A 14,028-nucleotide genomic window follows, 5' to 3' on the forward strand; every position below is an offset into this window, starting at 1 on the left:
GATGGAGTCTAGTTTTTCCCGCTTGGGCAAGAATACACTTGTCCACTTTAGGATAACTGAGGAATGAGGCAGCCTGCTAAGACCTGCCCTGTGAGGGTGAAAAGATAGAGAGAGGGGTATAAGGAAAAGGGCGAGAGCTAAGTAGATAAATGAGCACCAGAGAAAGAGGTGCACAGATCCACTAGGAGTACAGCAGTTTTTATTGTTTACCTGGTCTTCTCTGAGGGGCAGAAGAAGCACAAAACAGGTTAGTGCTCACAGCTTAAAGAGATTTCAGGGCTTAAAGAGCATAAGGAGGGTGCCTCATTTTGAGTGCGTGGACTTTTGTGGACTTTGTTGCTGATGTTACTCTTGCCACAATAGAAAGCTTGACCTAAAGTGTGAAAACCAACTAGAGTTAACACACAGCCATCCATTGAGTCACTCTGAAGAGGAGAAAGCCTCTCACCTACAGTACAGTGATTCAGACATTATGCAGAAAGGGAAGTATTTAGCCTTGACAGTTAAATGTTAGCCTGTATCCATGTTGGGGCCTGAGGGCTTGGCTGTTACATAGAACTAATTTGCATGTGTGGATTTTTTCTTATACCCACAAAGGCTCTGATTAATGTATCATGGAAATGGATCAGTGTTGAAATCCAGTGATTTAGTTTCTGTGTTTTGATTTTACTTTACAACCGAGTCAAGTCTGCAGAGCTTCTATGGCAAGGGGGAGGGTTTCTGTGTAAAGAAGAGGTCATAGGTATACCTAGCTGAGCCACGTTTGTTATATTGTTTTAGTACGAGCTGTGTCATCTGTGGTCAGACGCAGGAAGTGAGGAAACCTCTGTTTGCTTCCTATTTCCTGTCTGTGATGTCATCAAGAATGCAAGCAGCAGCTCAGAGCCGATCGAACTTCTTGCTTTGCAAGAGCCTAAAAGGTGCTTTTGAGGTTCAGGGTTTCTGTGTTTGCGCGTGTCTGTCTGCAATCTCAGTTTTCACCATATTAGGATAAACCCAAGTATGTGTACCTATGGGGAAGTAAGAAGTGGTAGTGTTTAAATTGGGACCAAAATAATTGACTATTTTGAGCATACGTACCTTAGAAGATTGGCCCTACGATAAATATCTTAATATATAAGAAAATTTTATGTTGTTAATACAATTCAGAGATGACTAAGAAACTTTTTACTCTTGTAGCCAGCGTTTGAAATGACCTTTTGTGATTCTCCGAGCAAACATTTTTCTTGCCGGCTACTACTGTGCCTTGGATTGGCTAGTTTTTTGCCACTTCTTTATGGTTAGATGGTTAGGAGTGCCTCCTCATGATATACATGTGTCTGTGCATGTGTGGGTGAGTGAAAAGACTATTTAGGTACACGCATGAATGCACCAATGTGTCAGATGTACTTGGGGGGTGGACAGAAAATACAGCTGCAATTTGCACTTGCCACATGTTAAATATGGACATTGGTTGTTGCTTTATATAGTTTGGGACTTTATTCATGTCACAGATTAAGAGATGCTTAATGATTAATGATCATGCTGTACATGCCAATAAAGAAGCAAAACAAAGTTTCTTACATCAATTTCTAGTCCCTGTTTGTTTGTTATTGCACACTATTTCTAAAGAGATGGTCTTTTATGCAAAATATTGATCTTAAAAGTATCTAATAACAGTGCATTTCAGATGTGGTGGTGTAAGAAAAGTTTATTTTTTTCTGAGGTTCCCTGAAAACTGAAACATGGATGTATAAACAAGTACTAGGGCTGTGCGATATGACCAAATTCTGTGCATCTCAGGCAACTCAACTTGTGTGAAGTGTTTTCAGCTGGGCGTCGTGTACCTGGAGTCCAGTGTTTTGACCGATGCATGAAACTGCTGCGAGGAAAAGCCTGTTCTAACATTTGAGTCTAAGGTTTATTTTGAGCACCTGATGGCTCTTTTTTGTTTCTCATCTGTAAACTCTCTCCATAGTCTTTCACGTAATTCTTGCGTAGCTGGTAGAAGAGGTTTGTCATGTTTGAGTCTGGTGGGGACTGGTTTGCGGCATAATTTGCATAGTAGAGTTTTCTGGTTTGTGTCAGACTTTTCATAACCAAACCATGTCAATGCTACAGAGGTGGCCCCTCGTTTAGGAATAAGGTCCTTGATTTGTTTTCACTGTTCCTTCTGTTTGGAGCTACTTGGTTCTGCCTCCTCTTCAATGGTTATGCTGGTATTCTCTGTGCCCTGGTGAAAAAATATTGCCATAAACAGTGTATTTTGCAACACAACAAAGCAAACGATAATGTATAATTTGAAACGACGGATGTTTCCATATCGTCATCCGATATATTTTGTCATAGCGTAACAGCCCTAACAAGTACCTCTGCTTACTCCCATTTTCTATAGTACTAATATTCTTGAATTCTTCAACAACATAACTTTCTGAGTGCATGACTCACAGTTAAAAATAATGCTAATCTATATTATATACAGCCTTGGTCATCTTCTGTCTGAAGCATTAAACGTTATTCTGATTGGCTGCTTCTTGCAAATAGAAGGTTTCTGTGCTGACAACTTGTGTGTCTGAGATGACCATATAAGGACATGTGCTTTCATTGACATCATGCAGATCTAAGAGTACAGAAACTGTCTGAAACGGTGTGCTTAGAACAGTCTGAATCCTGAGCTTTTGCCTCACTGGAGGTACTTGAACATTTGAGACTTTGGCAGTCGTTAATTTGACCATCCAACATGTAAAAGAAACATGTTTGTGTTTTATATGGATTTTATATATAGACACTATATTATTCAAATATTGATGATGGAAAATATATGGTATAGCCTCTTCTGAATGTGATCCAAACTGTCTTTTATCTGTGCATGGACTCCTCAAATTTCTCTCCATTACTGGATGAATGCAACCTGCAGCTGTTCAGTGGGCGTGGGCCGTGGCTGCCCCTAATGAACATATCATCATGCCATATCTCAAGCGTGTTCAGTAGGAGGTATATCAGGACTAAATGCTAGCCAGGAAGTGTCTGGATGTGCTTGTCATCCAGAATGAATGGCAGAAGTATAGGTTAGAAGACCTCGTCCCAGTAGCTTTGTCCAGTCAGAATTCCACCAGCAACGGTCTGAGCATGCCGACATGCCAATACCAGATTTTAATGTGAGTCAGTCACAGTGGCACTGAAGACAACATAAAGTGCTAAACTGACCCAGTTCTGAATTGCACAAGTGAGTTCATTTGTGTTTGGTAAAAAGTAAAAACCCAATTGACTGAAACAACAAACTAACAGAATATGTTTGGGTTCTCTATGAGATTATAATGACATACCAAAACAAAGGTTGACAACACATTTCATGACATAAAATGTATTTATTTTTGACTAGTATATAACTAAATAAGGAAAGGAATAACAAACTTCTAAAGTTCAGTCTGAACACTGTTTTTAGGCCCTACTACCCTGATCAGGCCCTTTTTTTAGGGCTGGTCTTTTCCCCTGTTATACACTTGTCATACCATTTGGCGTAACACTCATTTGCGCACTCTTATTCTCTTTCTGTCTGCTTTCCTTCCTCATTCATTTGTAACCGACTCAGCACGTCACTTTGCCGTTCAGCGTTGCTTCCTGTTCACATTTGGCTGGTTCCCTTCGCTCCAACAGTCAGAGCCGATTCTCACATTGCAGCATGGATGGATTAGTTATGTCTGTGTGAGTTTTTTCTTTCTTTCTAAATGTATTGTTTGGCTACTTCTTTTTCTGTGTGTGGCGTATGCTAAGCTTTATTCGAAGCAGCAACCATTTCTCTCTAACAGCTTGGCCTAACGTGCAATAGAAGTATTGCGACATGTGAAAAAACAGGAAGAAGAGGACCGCAGTTTTAGTGTGCACTGCGCTTTTTGGATGTTTGTGAAATTTGTGGATTTTTCTGGATGTCTGTTAAATTTGTGGACCCTGATTCTGCAGGTCGAGGTGAGTGTAGATGTGTGACAGCGGAGTGTGTGAGGATAAGCCCCCCGCCCCCCCTGTCAGGATGAGCAGCCAAGGAGGAGTCAAAGACGCCCAATCGACCAATCACAACTCTCGGCCACTTCCGTCTGCACCAGAGGAGAAGAAGCCTAGAAACAAGATCATCTCCATCTTTGGAGAGAAAGGTGAGACGTGGAGCACACACACATAAGTAAACCCAGACATTTGATATACTGCACAGTACCACAATAAAAGACCACACGAGTGGCCATGGAAGAATGTCACTTTGACCTCTGACCTTTGTCTGCAGCAGGCAAGAAAAAGGACCGGGATAAGGACAGACCTGAAATCTCCTCCCCATCAGACTTTGAACACACCATCCATGTGGGTTTTGATGCTGTTACTGGAGAATTCACGGTAAGTACCTTAAACAATGACCAGTGTTCACTTGCAAAATGAGATTTTAATTCATGCACTGATCTCACTGATACCTTGGCTTAAGGTATCTGCAGAGTACATCGAGTGTTAAATTAATGAACTGTAATCATATCTTTAAGGAAGAGTCTGGGAATGCTTCTTTTATGTTTGAGTAAACATCAGGCTTGATTAAAATATGACTTTTCTTATTCATTGATAAAATATTAAATGATGAGATGAAAATAAAATAAACACGTTCGTGTTGTTAATTTTTTTCATCCATCCGTCCATCGTTGGCACTTAGCAGTCAGTCACAGGGCTAACAAAGCGAGACGGGTTTTGCAGTGCCAGTTTCACCAGCACTGCAAAAAGCCCTTAATTAGACAGCTGAGATGTCTGCATGCTGTCATCTTTTTATATTCCTCAGTGCCACATCATATATTTATTTGGTCTAATTGTTTATCAGTTTATGATTTTCCATCGAGAGGCATTTTGACGTGAGCAGGTTGAACAGGCAAATTTTAATAGTAAATAATTTCTAAACATAGTTGGTTTATTAATATGTGCTTATGTGGATTCAGAGTCAGTAGTATGAGCAGAAACTAAATTACCTGATTCATTTTGTTAAGGTAAACATTTTAGTTATTAATCATATTATAGCATATTAATTACAGGTTCAGTATCTAATAATTGGAGTGATTTCTGATTTATACTATAATTGGCAAGCAGTTAAAAGTTACTGTCGCTGTGTAAAAGATGCAATTATCGCATTACATCTTTTACTTGCAGTCCATTATAGGTTAGGTATGTCAGCAATCTAACTTCAGATTTGTCAGTTAGTTCAGTGTGGTATGCAAAAGTTATTACTGTTAATCTCTGTAAGATCTGGTTTATTTGGACTAGCTTTGTTTACCATGTAAATCTCCACTTAGGAAATACTTGCTGTAAATAAGATAACTTGTGAGATTGTCAGCTGCAGTGCTTGCTGGGACAAGATGAGATCGCTGCAGCTGTCTGAGATTTAAAAAAAAAAGAAGACGAATTTGTAGCATGCATTTGTGACTGTAAGACCCCTGCACATGGAACTTCACTCAGAAATGTTCTAGATGTTTTTTGGTGGTTGGTGCACTCATGTGTAACTAGAGCTGGAGCCGAGCTTCCAGAGAAGTTAATCCAGTGATTCCACTGTGACGAGCCATGGAAAGTCCCAGGAATTTCCTGTTGTGCTGCTGTAAGATTTCTTGGTCAGGCGTGCAATATTTCATGCCCTCCTCTGTGTGGAGTCAGCATAAGTATTATATTCTTTAACCCTTGAAAACTGGAAGTCAGAAGACGGGTGACTTTTTTTTTTTTTTGTTCTTGTTTTATTCAAAAAGAGATTATTGACATAAGCTAAAGGAAGTAAGAGTGAGAGAAAGGAACTACTGGCTAAAAAGGAATGGATGTCCAGCTGCATGAAATACTCTTCACTGTAAAAAATTGTATCTGTGGGTCTCTTTGTGCAGGGCATGCCAGAGCAGTGGGCCCGTCTCCTTCAAACTTCCAACATCAGTAAATCAGAACAGAAACAAAATCCTCAGGCCGTCCTTGATGTTCTCAAGTTCTTCGACTCCACCAGTGGAAAACAGAAATACCTCAGTTTTTCTGGCGCGGGTTAGTTTTCTTTTTCTCAGCAGATAAATAAAAGCACGGTTTGGTGCAGGCTCACTTTTCTGTTCTTAAACTTTGAATTATTTTGTCTCTTTCAGACAAAGGATCACAGTCGGTGAGTAGCTCCATATATTTTTTCCTACTTTTATTCACTGCCTTTATTTGCATCAGCAAATTCAGACTAAAGTGCTATTTATGCGTTTATTGTTGCAGCCAGGCAAGCAGGGTACTGCAACCTCCCCATCAGGCAAGGATGACGACGACGACGATGAAGTTGATTCGCCGCCACCAATCGTGGCACCACGGCCAGAACACACGAAATCAGTGAGTTTGATGTTTTGTTTTCACAACTAAAATTAGACAGTAAATTAAAATAAATATATTGTAAGAATTTAATAGTCAAAATTGCTAGCAGGTTCAGTCGAAGTTTAGTATTTATTCAGGACTCATGGGGGTTTTTTTTGTTTGTTTTATTTATTTATTTTTTTGTGTGTGTGTCAGATGTACACGAAGACAGTTGAACCAATCCCAGCTCCAGTTGGAAATGCCACCTCTAAGGCAGCTGACAAGCAGAACAATACGCCAAGAAAGATGACTGATGATGAAATCATGGAAAAACTAAGTATGCAAAGCACCCACACACTAAAAATCATGAATCACAGCCCAACAGTATTTTTGGCTCTGGTGAAGCACTATTCACTTTATTTATTTTTTCCTGATTCTCAGGAACGATTGTGAGCATTGGAGATCCTAAGAAGAAATACACTCGCTATGACAAGATCGGTCAGGGGTGAGTTTTAATTCTGGCCACTGTGTATACTGAAAAATGTGAGAATGTGTAGCAAGTTGCTGGTTCAAAATGACAAGTTTAGTAGAATAAATTATGTACAGTAATTGTTGAAATTTTCACTTCTAGAGCGTCTGGCACAGTTTACACAGCCATCGATGTTGCCACAGGGCAAGAGGTAAGTGTTGGAGCCACTACCAAAATGTCTACCTCACATTTACCTCAGTTTTCAGAATGAAGTTGGATTGGGATTTATTTATTTAATTATTTATTTACAAGTTATTAATATATTATGAAACACGTTCTGGTGGGGTTTTTTTAGTTCATAAAGTTACTTGAGGTGAGAGAAACACAATCGCAGCACATACTCTCTTTAGTTTCAGTGGTTTTAATATGTTAGAAGCACTAAACTATGTTGCAATATTGCTGTTTTGTTTCCGTCACCCTGTAGGTTTTTTCCCAAGAAGATATTAGGAGATCACAGTGGAAAAAAATGCTTTTTTTCACAGCACACACTTTGATATGCCTTATCACAAAAACCACACGTGGTACTTCACTGACTGTATTAAACTTAGTTTGTTTAATTTTGATATCGAATTTCATGATTCTGGCATTCTGCTGAATTAGCTTATAGAGATTTCTGATGTAAAAAGTTGCAAATAACATTTGCAACTTGTGAATCTTGTGATTAATCAATCAATCTCAGACTACAGCTGGAAACCAGAAAGCTTATCATACTTTTAATCTTGTCCTTGCCTACAGCGGTTTATGCTGCCGAGTCTTGGGCGTGCTGGCTGTCGCACTCATTGCTAGCTGAGAGATTTGATAAAAATGAGCCATCGCTAATGAAATTTGTTTAATCTGTGTTTTAATAGTACAAGTACACTACCGGGTCTGTACCAAGACTTCAAACCCCAGCATTTAGTCCTTATCAGAAGAATATACATTTTTCATATTGCAGTTATGGCTGACAAAGCAGTTTATTTTTTCTTTTGTCTTTACAATTTTACATCTCCTAGATTTGACTGTCCAAATTCAGGAAAAAATTAGTTGCACCTTGTGATTGCTCAGATAGGTTTTGTGTGTGTTTTGAAGCAAATTTACAATATCTTGTCTTCTGCAGGTTGCCATCAAACAAATCAACTTGCAGAAGCAGCCAAAGAAGGAGCTAATTATCAATGAGATCCTGGTCATGAAGGAGCTGAAGAACCCCAACATTGTCAACTTCGTAGACAGGTAACATGCTGCACAGAAAAACATACAATACACCTCACAACACCAGCTGTGAGTGGACCGCTCTGTAAATCCGACCGTCTGTGCGTGTTTATAGTTTCCTTGTTGGAGACGAGCTTTTCGTGGTAATGGAATACCTGGCCGGCGGGTCGCTAACCGATGTCGTGACAGAGACCTGTATGGATGAAGCTCAGATTGCTGCTGTCTGCAGAGAGGTAGGATCTTTCTCAGACAGCCGAGCTAATGAAAACAGTTTGTCTATTGCAATTTTGGTGGATTATAATCTTCCTACCTACATACGTTCAGGTCCTTCAGGCCCTGGAGTTTCTCCATGCAAACCAGGTCATCCACAGGGACATCAAGAGTGACAACGTTCTCCTTGGGATGGACGGATCAGTCAAACTCAGTGAGTGAGAACGCACGCAGATGTGTACACATCCACGGATTGATAATATACTTCGAACAGAACAACGCACTGCTTTTTCTTCTAATCTCAATTTGTTTTTCTCTCTCTTTGCAGCTGACTTCGGTTTCTGTGCTCAGATTACCCCAGAGCAGAGCAAGCGCAGCACCATGGTGGGTACACCCTACTGGATGGCTCCAGAGGTAGTAACCCGGAAAGCCTATGGACCCAAAGTGGATATTTGGTCTCTGGGGATTATGGCCATAGAGATGGTGGAGGGAGAGCCTCCATACCTAAATGAAAATCCTCTCAGGGTGAGTGTGTGTTAGGAGCAGCAATGCCTGTTGTGATGTTTGTACAGTTACCTACACTAATACCTCCACTACGGGTTCAATATGCGAACCTGAGATTTAAGCTGCAAGTTTTTTGTTAAAGTTTTATCTTGAAAATCATAAAAAAGGAAATGTTAGTCTATTTTTTTCAGAATGAAATAATGCAGAAAAAGGAGAAAATCCTGACATTTAAGATGTTGGAAATAGAACATGTGTCACAGCTCTGTGGATGGAAATGTGCACATTCTGCTGGTCAGTACGTCAACCGTGTTGATCCAGGCTAAAATACCTCAGCAACTACCGAATGGAAAACCATTACAGTATAACCTCGTGGCTGAGACGCTGAACCCTGGTGACATTTGCGATCCTCTATTTTTGGATAGATGTTCGCTTTTTCACTTCACTTAAACCTAAAAATATGACAGCATCTACTAGATGGACAGGAAAATTTTTTTTAAAACAATTCCTTAATGAAGAATTCTGACTTTTCCTATAGCACCACCTTGAGGTTGATGATTCTCTTTGTTTGCACAGTAATTTATGGGAAAATCTTTCCTAAAGTAAGATGATGAACATGGGGAACATTACACCTTCTTATCACTAAGCATGTGTCAGCGCAAGCATGTTATTGTTGCAGTTTTGGTCAAATATGAAAGGCTTACAGAGCTCATAGCAGGGCTGTAATGACTGGAGTGTGGCTTCTATCCAATCCAGCTCTGTGCAGTTATGGCAGTTTTTACTGATTTTCCACAAAAGATTACACACAGTAAGCAAAGATAGGAAATAACTGAACTGATAGCATTATTGCTTTAAAAAAACCTCAATAATGTGAAATTTATCACAATAACCGTGAAGGTAAAAATCTGGTGTTTTGACTGTCCCAATCCAATTTATAAGAAATTACATTTGTGTTTAAAGACTAGTGCTTAAAAATATTTTGCCCTACACTTCTTACTTTGCCATTATCCTGGTTTTAGGCATTGTATTTAATCGCCACCAATGGGACCCCTGAGCTACAGAACCCAGAGAAGCTGTCTCCTGTGTTCAGATCTTTCCTTAACCTTTGTCTGGAGATGGACGTGGAGAAACGAGGGTCTGGCAGACAGCTGCTGCAGGTAGAAAAGACCTATTCATTCGACCGAAATTCAAGATGTCTTTAAATGTTGAATCTAGATTTTTTTTTTCTTATGCATCTCAGTGAATTATGTACACTGTTATCTAAGTTCACCCCCTAACTTATAAAATTTCACATATCCACTTTTTTCCATTCAGCATCCATTCCTGAAGGTGGCGAAGCCTCTATCCAGCCTCACCCCGCTCATCCTGGCAGCCAAGGAAGCCATCAGGAGCAATCGCTAAATCCTGGCCTGCAAAGACTCCAAGCCAGCATCTCCTGCTGGTCCACATATGACGACTATCTGCAGTGTGTTAGTGTTAATGATTTTTTCCAAAAGGGCATAAAATGCTGCTCCACTCTTCCCCGTGTTTCCACACAGATATTTATCTTACCTTTGTGCCTTGTTCTAAAGCTGCATATAGCCATAATATGTTATCCATTTGTTTTGTGTTTGTATGTATGTGATGTTGAAACTGGTTATCTGTGCATAACCAATGCATTATCATTGTTAATTTAGACACCGAGGGCCATATTCGTAAAGAATCTTGGTTTACGACTTGTTCTACTAAAAAGCCCAGAACAGAACAGAGGTGAACCTTACGCTTAATTAATAAAATTGCTATCTTTACGTTGATCTTTTTATTTGTGAACACTGTGTCAGTAAAGTGACATATCCTAATTAAAATGGAAAAATAAATGCCAGGAGCTTCACGTTTAAATTATTTTCTTCTCTTTAGATCTCAGTGTTATGACAGGAGCACAACATGGTCTTGTTTATCATTCTACCATGTGACCATGCAGCTGGTTTCTGTGGTTATTTCTGCTGTGGTTACACATGTGCGTTGTGACTAACTGGATCCAAAACTTTTAAATGTGACATTAAAAATCATGGTGTGCTAAAACTGTGCCCGAGGATGGGACAATGCAGTCTTTATGGAGTGAAAAACAAGGCCAGTGTACTGTATCTGAATGAAAATCTTCCCATTCCAGTAAAGTCGGGTCTTTGTTATATATTTTTGTTTGCAGTCTGCTTTTTTAATTATCTTAAATTGGTAGTTAGGGGTATTGCAGGCACCAAAAAACAAAATTACGCATACAGCTTTGCCATGAAAACATATCTGCAGGATCTCCTACAGATTATGGATCTGAACACTGTTTACTGCATGACCAATACTTTTTGGCTTATCAGTTCAGCCACACTTTTTCTCAGAAATCTTTGTCGTCATTTTTTCTTTGTTTCTCTTTGTCTTTTCTAATTGATGCCTTATTGTTGGTAGTAGTGCAACAGAAATGCTGTATGCAGTTGTTTGACAGCGTTAAACTGGAGGATTTTTTTTTTTTTTAATTTTTACATTTTGTATATTTGTGTAGTGTCTTGTATTGTGAACAGCTTTTAGTATGTACATTGTTTTATATTTGTAACTAACATAACAGAAGAGCATTTCAGGGTTTTTTTTTTCCAGAATTTTTTTCTTGTTTATCAACTCATCATTGGTTTCCTTAACTGTGCAATTATGAGCTCAGAAATTAGTAACACTATATAATACGGCCCACGATTTAAAGGTGTCTTTCACCTGTAATTAAAAGGAATTTTAGTGTTTTTTATTTGAAATTACAATATAATTCTATTTACCTAAAAATACTTATAGTTGGATCCAGATAGCTTGGTAGGCTGGAATATGAGGGCAATCAGTCAGAATTTTACAAGAAACAAAGAAATTGTTAAATAATTAAGTTTAGGCAGCGTGCAATTTGACAAACAGTGATTCCCCATCGTACTTTTCATGGTGGGGCCGTATTATAGAGTGGATTAATCTTGCCTTTTTACATCCTTATTTAATATTCATTATGTTGATGTTGCATGATGGATGTTCTATTATCCTTTTATTTTACCAAAATACATGTGATGAGAACTGTCCTCCCTTACCAACTTGCAAGAAAAAATAAATACCATCAATAATTGCAGGCTTATGTAAGCTCGATGATGAAGTCTTTTTTTTCTCACAAAAATTGTTCAAACGTAATTTTGAAAAGTAGTGTAAGGCATGTCTCCTTTCCTGTAAAATGACTGGATGTTAAACAAGGTTAAGCCACTTCACAATTTAGCTCACACGCCCAAAACTAAAGTGTGCTTACAGTGTCAGATGGGGAAATATAGTTTTTCTGCAACGATTACAAAAAAAAGTTACGCAGTACTTAGCGTGTAATTTGAGTCTCCTTCCCTTTGAAATTTAAGGAGCACTTCAAATTATGTATGCACTACTTCTTCTTTCATTCATTACAAAATAGTTAAATTTACTTACATTACAATGATTTCTTTGTTTCTGACCAACAATGTCGTTTTGAAAATCTCCTGTAAAAACCTGATTTGTTACCCTCTTATTCTAGTGTAGTTAACTTAGTATGTGTAGGTAAATATAATTGCTATATAAGTATTCATTTAGAAAATATAATTTATAATAGTATTAGAAAATATAATTTCTTGTAGTATTAGAAATTATGGCCGTATTATAAAATATTACCTCAAAATCATATAATGTATTGAGAACCCTGAGATGCTCAGACCTGTGTTAGGCATCATTTAGAAATAAAATGGGAAAAAAGTGTTTGTTTTAGCGTGACTGGAATAACAGCTGCGATTGGCTTCTACTACCTCATTTTTCATAGTTCAAGTTTAGACAACGACTGGAAACAATGAAACGTTGCTTGTAACATATCCTTGATGCGGTAAAAACGTGTGTAATTTCGGCAGAAATTATAATAAAGGTGAGCCTTAAAGATTTGTGTCTCGGTTAATATGAATCATAGATGTAACTAAAGTTGAAGTGACTGTTGGCATTTTTTGTCTTGACTACGAAAAAACGACCAAAAAGGATGGTATGCAGAAAACTTAAGTAAGATAATAAAAAGAGTAGTGAGGAAGTTCTGCAGAAGTTATCTTTTGTTGTTTATTAACGTTCACGTGTTGTATAAAGAGTTATTCACCCGATGATTCAAAACAGGAAGCTGACGAGGTTGTGGATGCAATGATAAAAGAAAGTGACGGGAGGCTTCTTACAGCCAGGGGGATTAGCTCAAATGGTAGAGCGCTCGCTTAGCATGCGAGAGGTAGCGGGATCGATGCCCGCATCCTCCAATATTTAATTTTATTTTTTTGTTATTGAATATTTGTTCTTTCATTTTCATTCATACATTAACTATAAGTAACCGATGACCTCTTAACAAACTCTGTCAAATGATCAGCGAATTACGCGGAGCAGCCGCACGTGTAAAGCACTGTTACTGTTAATTCCACAAAAAACCAGCAGATGGCAGCATAGACTCATAAACGATTGATCTCTCCTCTGTCTATATTCATTTAGTTTAAAATGAGCGTGTATTTAGAGCCACGTGTTCAGGTCGGTTTGTGTATTTTTTTTATTATAAGGAACGAACACGTCAAATGGAGGACCAACATGGCCAAAGTAGTTTAATTAATTAGATTATATACAAAGAAATACAAATATGCTTTATGTATTTTTATTATCTGTGAGATTTTGTTATTGTTGGTATTGATTTGGTATTGATTGTCTGTTCTGTTAAGTGAAACGTGAGTAAAGTGCCGATTCTTATTCTGAAAGAAAAATGGAAATAAAGACCTGGATCTAAAGATTTGCCCTAAATATGGTAAAAGAATAGAAATAGAAGGCAGAAAGAATTGAAACCATTAATAAATATGAGCATTTACACACATTACAGGATGGATGCAAACAGGCCAGAAGCTTTATAATACAGAATCCTCTCTCAACTGATAATTTTAGAGTTCCTTGGACACGCATTGCATGCTATGGAACACTATTGTGGCGAGATTTGAAACTCTTTTAAAGTGTTTTACAATAAAGATTTTAGATTTTAAAATTTTATAGACTGGAAAGGATCATGCACATGCAGGTCAGTATATGCAGTGAAAGAAAATGCTGAAACTTCAAGGGTTTTCTTGAAAAGGTGAGTTAATCCTCCAGGGAACGAAGTGCTGACAGATGATGATAAAAATGTTTATTGTTGTTTCGTAACTACACAAATTACTGCACACTTTAACAAGCTTTTCATATTACAATAAATCAGAACAAATGTGACAGTCTTGCCTCGGGGCAGCAACATTCACAAC

The 14,028-nt window shown here is 38.3% G+C and overlaps 1 protein-coding gene and 1 non-coding gene across 4 annotated transcripts in view; both read left to right on the top strand.

Annotated features, from left to right (window-relative positions):
• The window catches only part of LOC102198251 (serine/threonine-protein kinase PAK 2-like), a 15,517-nt gene extending 3,665 nt beyond the window's left edge, over positions 1-11,852 (top strand). The window contains exons 1-15 of one of the 3 annotated variants that reach the window (XM_013911737.1): positions 77-247; positions 3,940-4,127; positions 4,253-4,359; positions 5,865-6,012; positions 6,108-6,124; positions 6,223-6,333; positions 6,511-6,631; positions 6,736-6,799; positions 6,926-6,974; positions 7,920-8,032; positions 8,127-8,244; positions 8,336-8,435; positions 8,550-8,746; positions 9,742-9,879; positions 10,037-11,852. In XM_013911737.1, the coding sequence (XP_013767191.1) occupies positions 3,956-4,127; positions 4,253-4,359; positions 5,865-6,012; positions 6,108-6,124; positions 6,223-6,333; positions 6,511-6,631; positions 6,736-6,799; positions 6,926-6,974; positions 7,920-8,032; positions 8,127-8,244; positions 8,336-8,435; positions 8,550-8,746; positions 9,742-9,879; positions 10,037-10,123 (1,542 nt within the window). In that variant the 5' untranslated portion in view covers positions 77-247; positions 3,940-3,955 and the 3' untranslated portion in view covers positions 10,124-11,852. Of the gene's footprint in view, positions 1-76; positions 248-3,561; positions 3,685-3,939; positions 4,128-4,252; positions 4,360-5,864; positions 6,013-6,107; positions 6,125-6,222; positions 6,334-6,510; positions 6,632-6,735; positions 6,800-6,925; positions 6,975-7,919; positions 8,033-8,126; positions 8,245-8,335; positions 8,436-8,549; positions 8,747-9,741; positions 9,880-10,036 lie in introns of those variants that run through there. The other 2 variants (XM_013911735.1, XM_013911736.1) reach the window with 2 other exon arrangements.
• A 1,092-nt stretch (positions 11,853-12,944) lies between these two features.
• Positions 12,945-13,017, top strand: trnaa-agc (transfer RNA alanine (anticodon AGC)). Its single transcript has one exon. It is a non-coding gene; the product is annotated as a tRNA-Ala (tRNA).
• Positions 13,018-14,028: the final 1,011 nt, after the last annotated feature.

The sequence above is a fragment of the Pundamilia nyererei genome, unplaced genomic scaffold, assembly GCF_000239375.1.
Source record: "Pundamilia nyererei isolate P.nyererei 1_Seehausen unplaced genomic scaffold, PunNye1.0 scaffold00070, whole genome shotgun sequence".
Lineage (NCBI taxonomy): Eukaryota > Metazoa > Chordata > Actinopteri > Cichliformes > Cichlidae > Pundamilia > Pundamilia nyererei.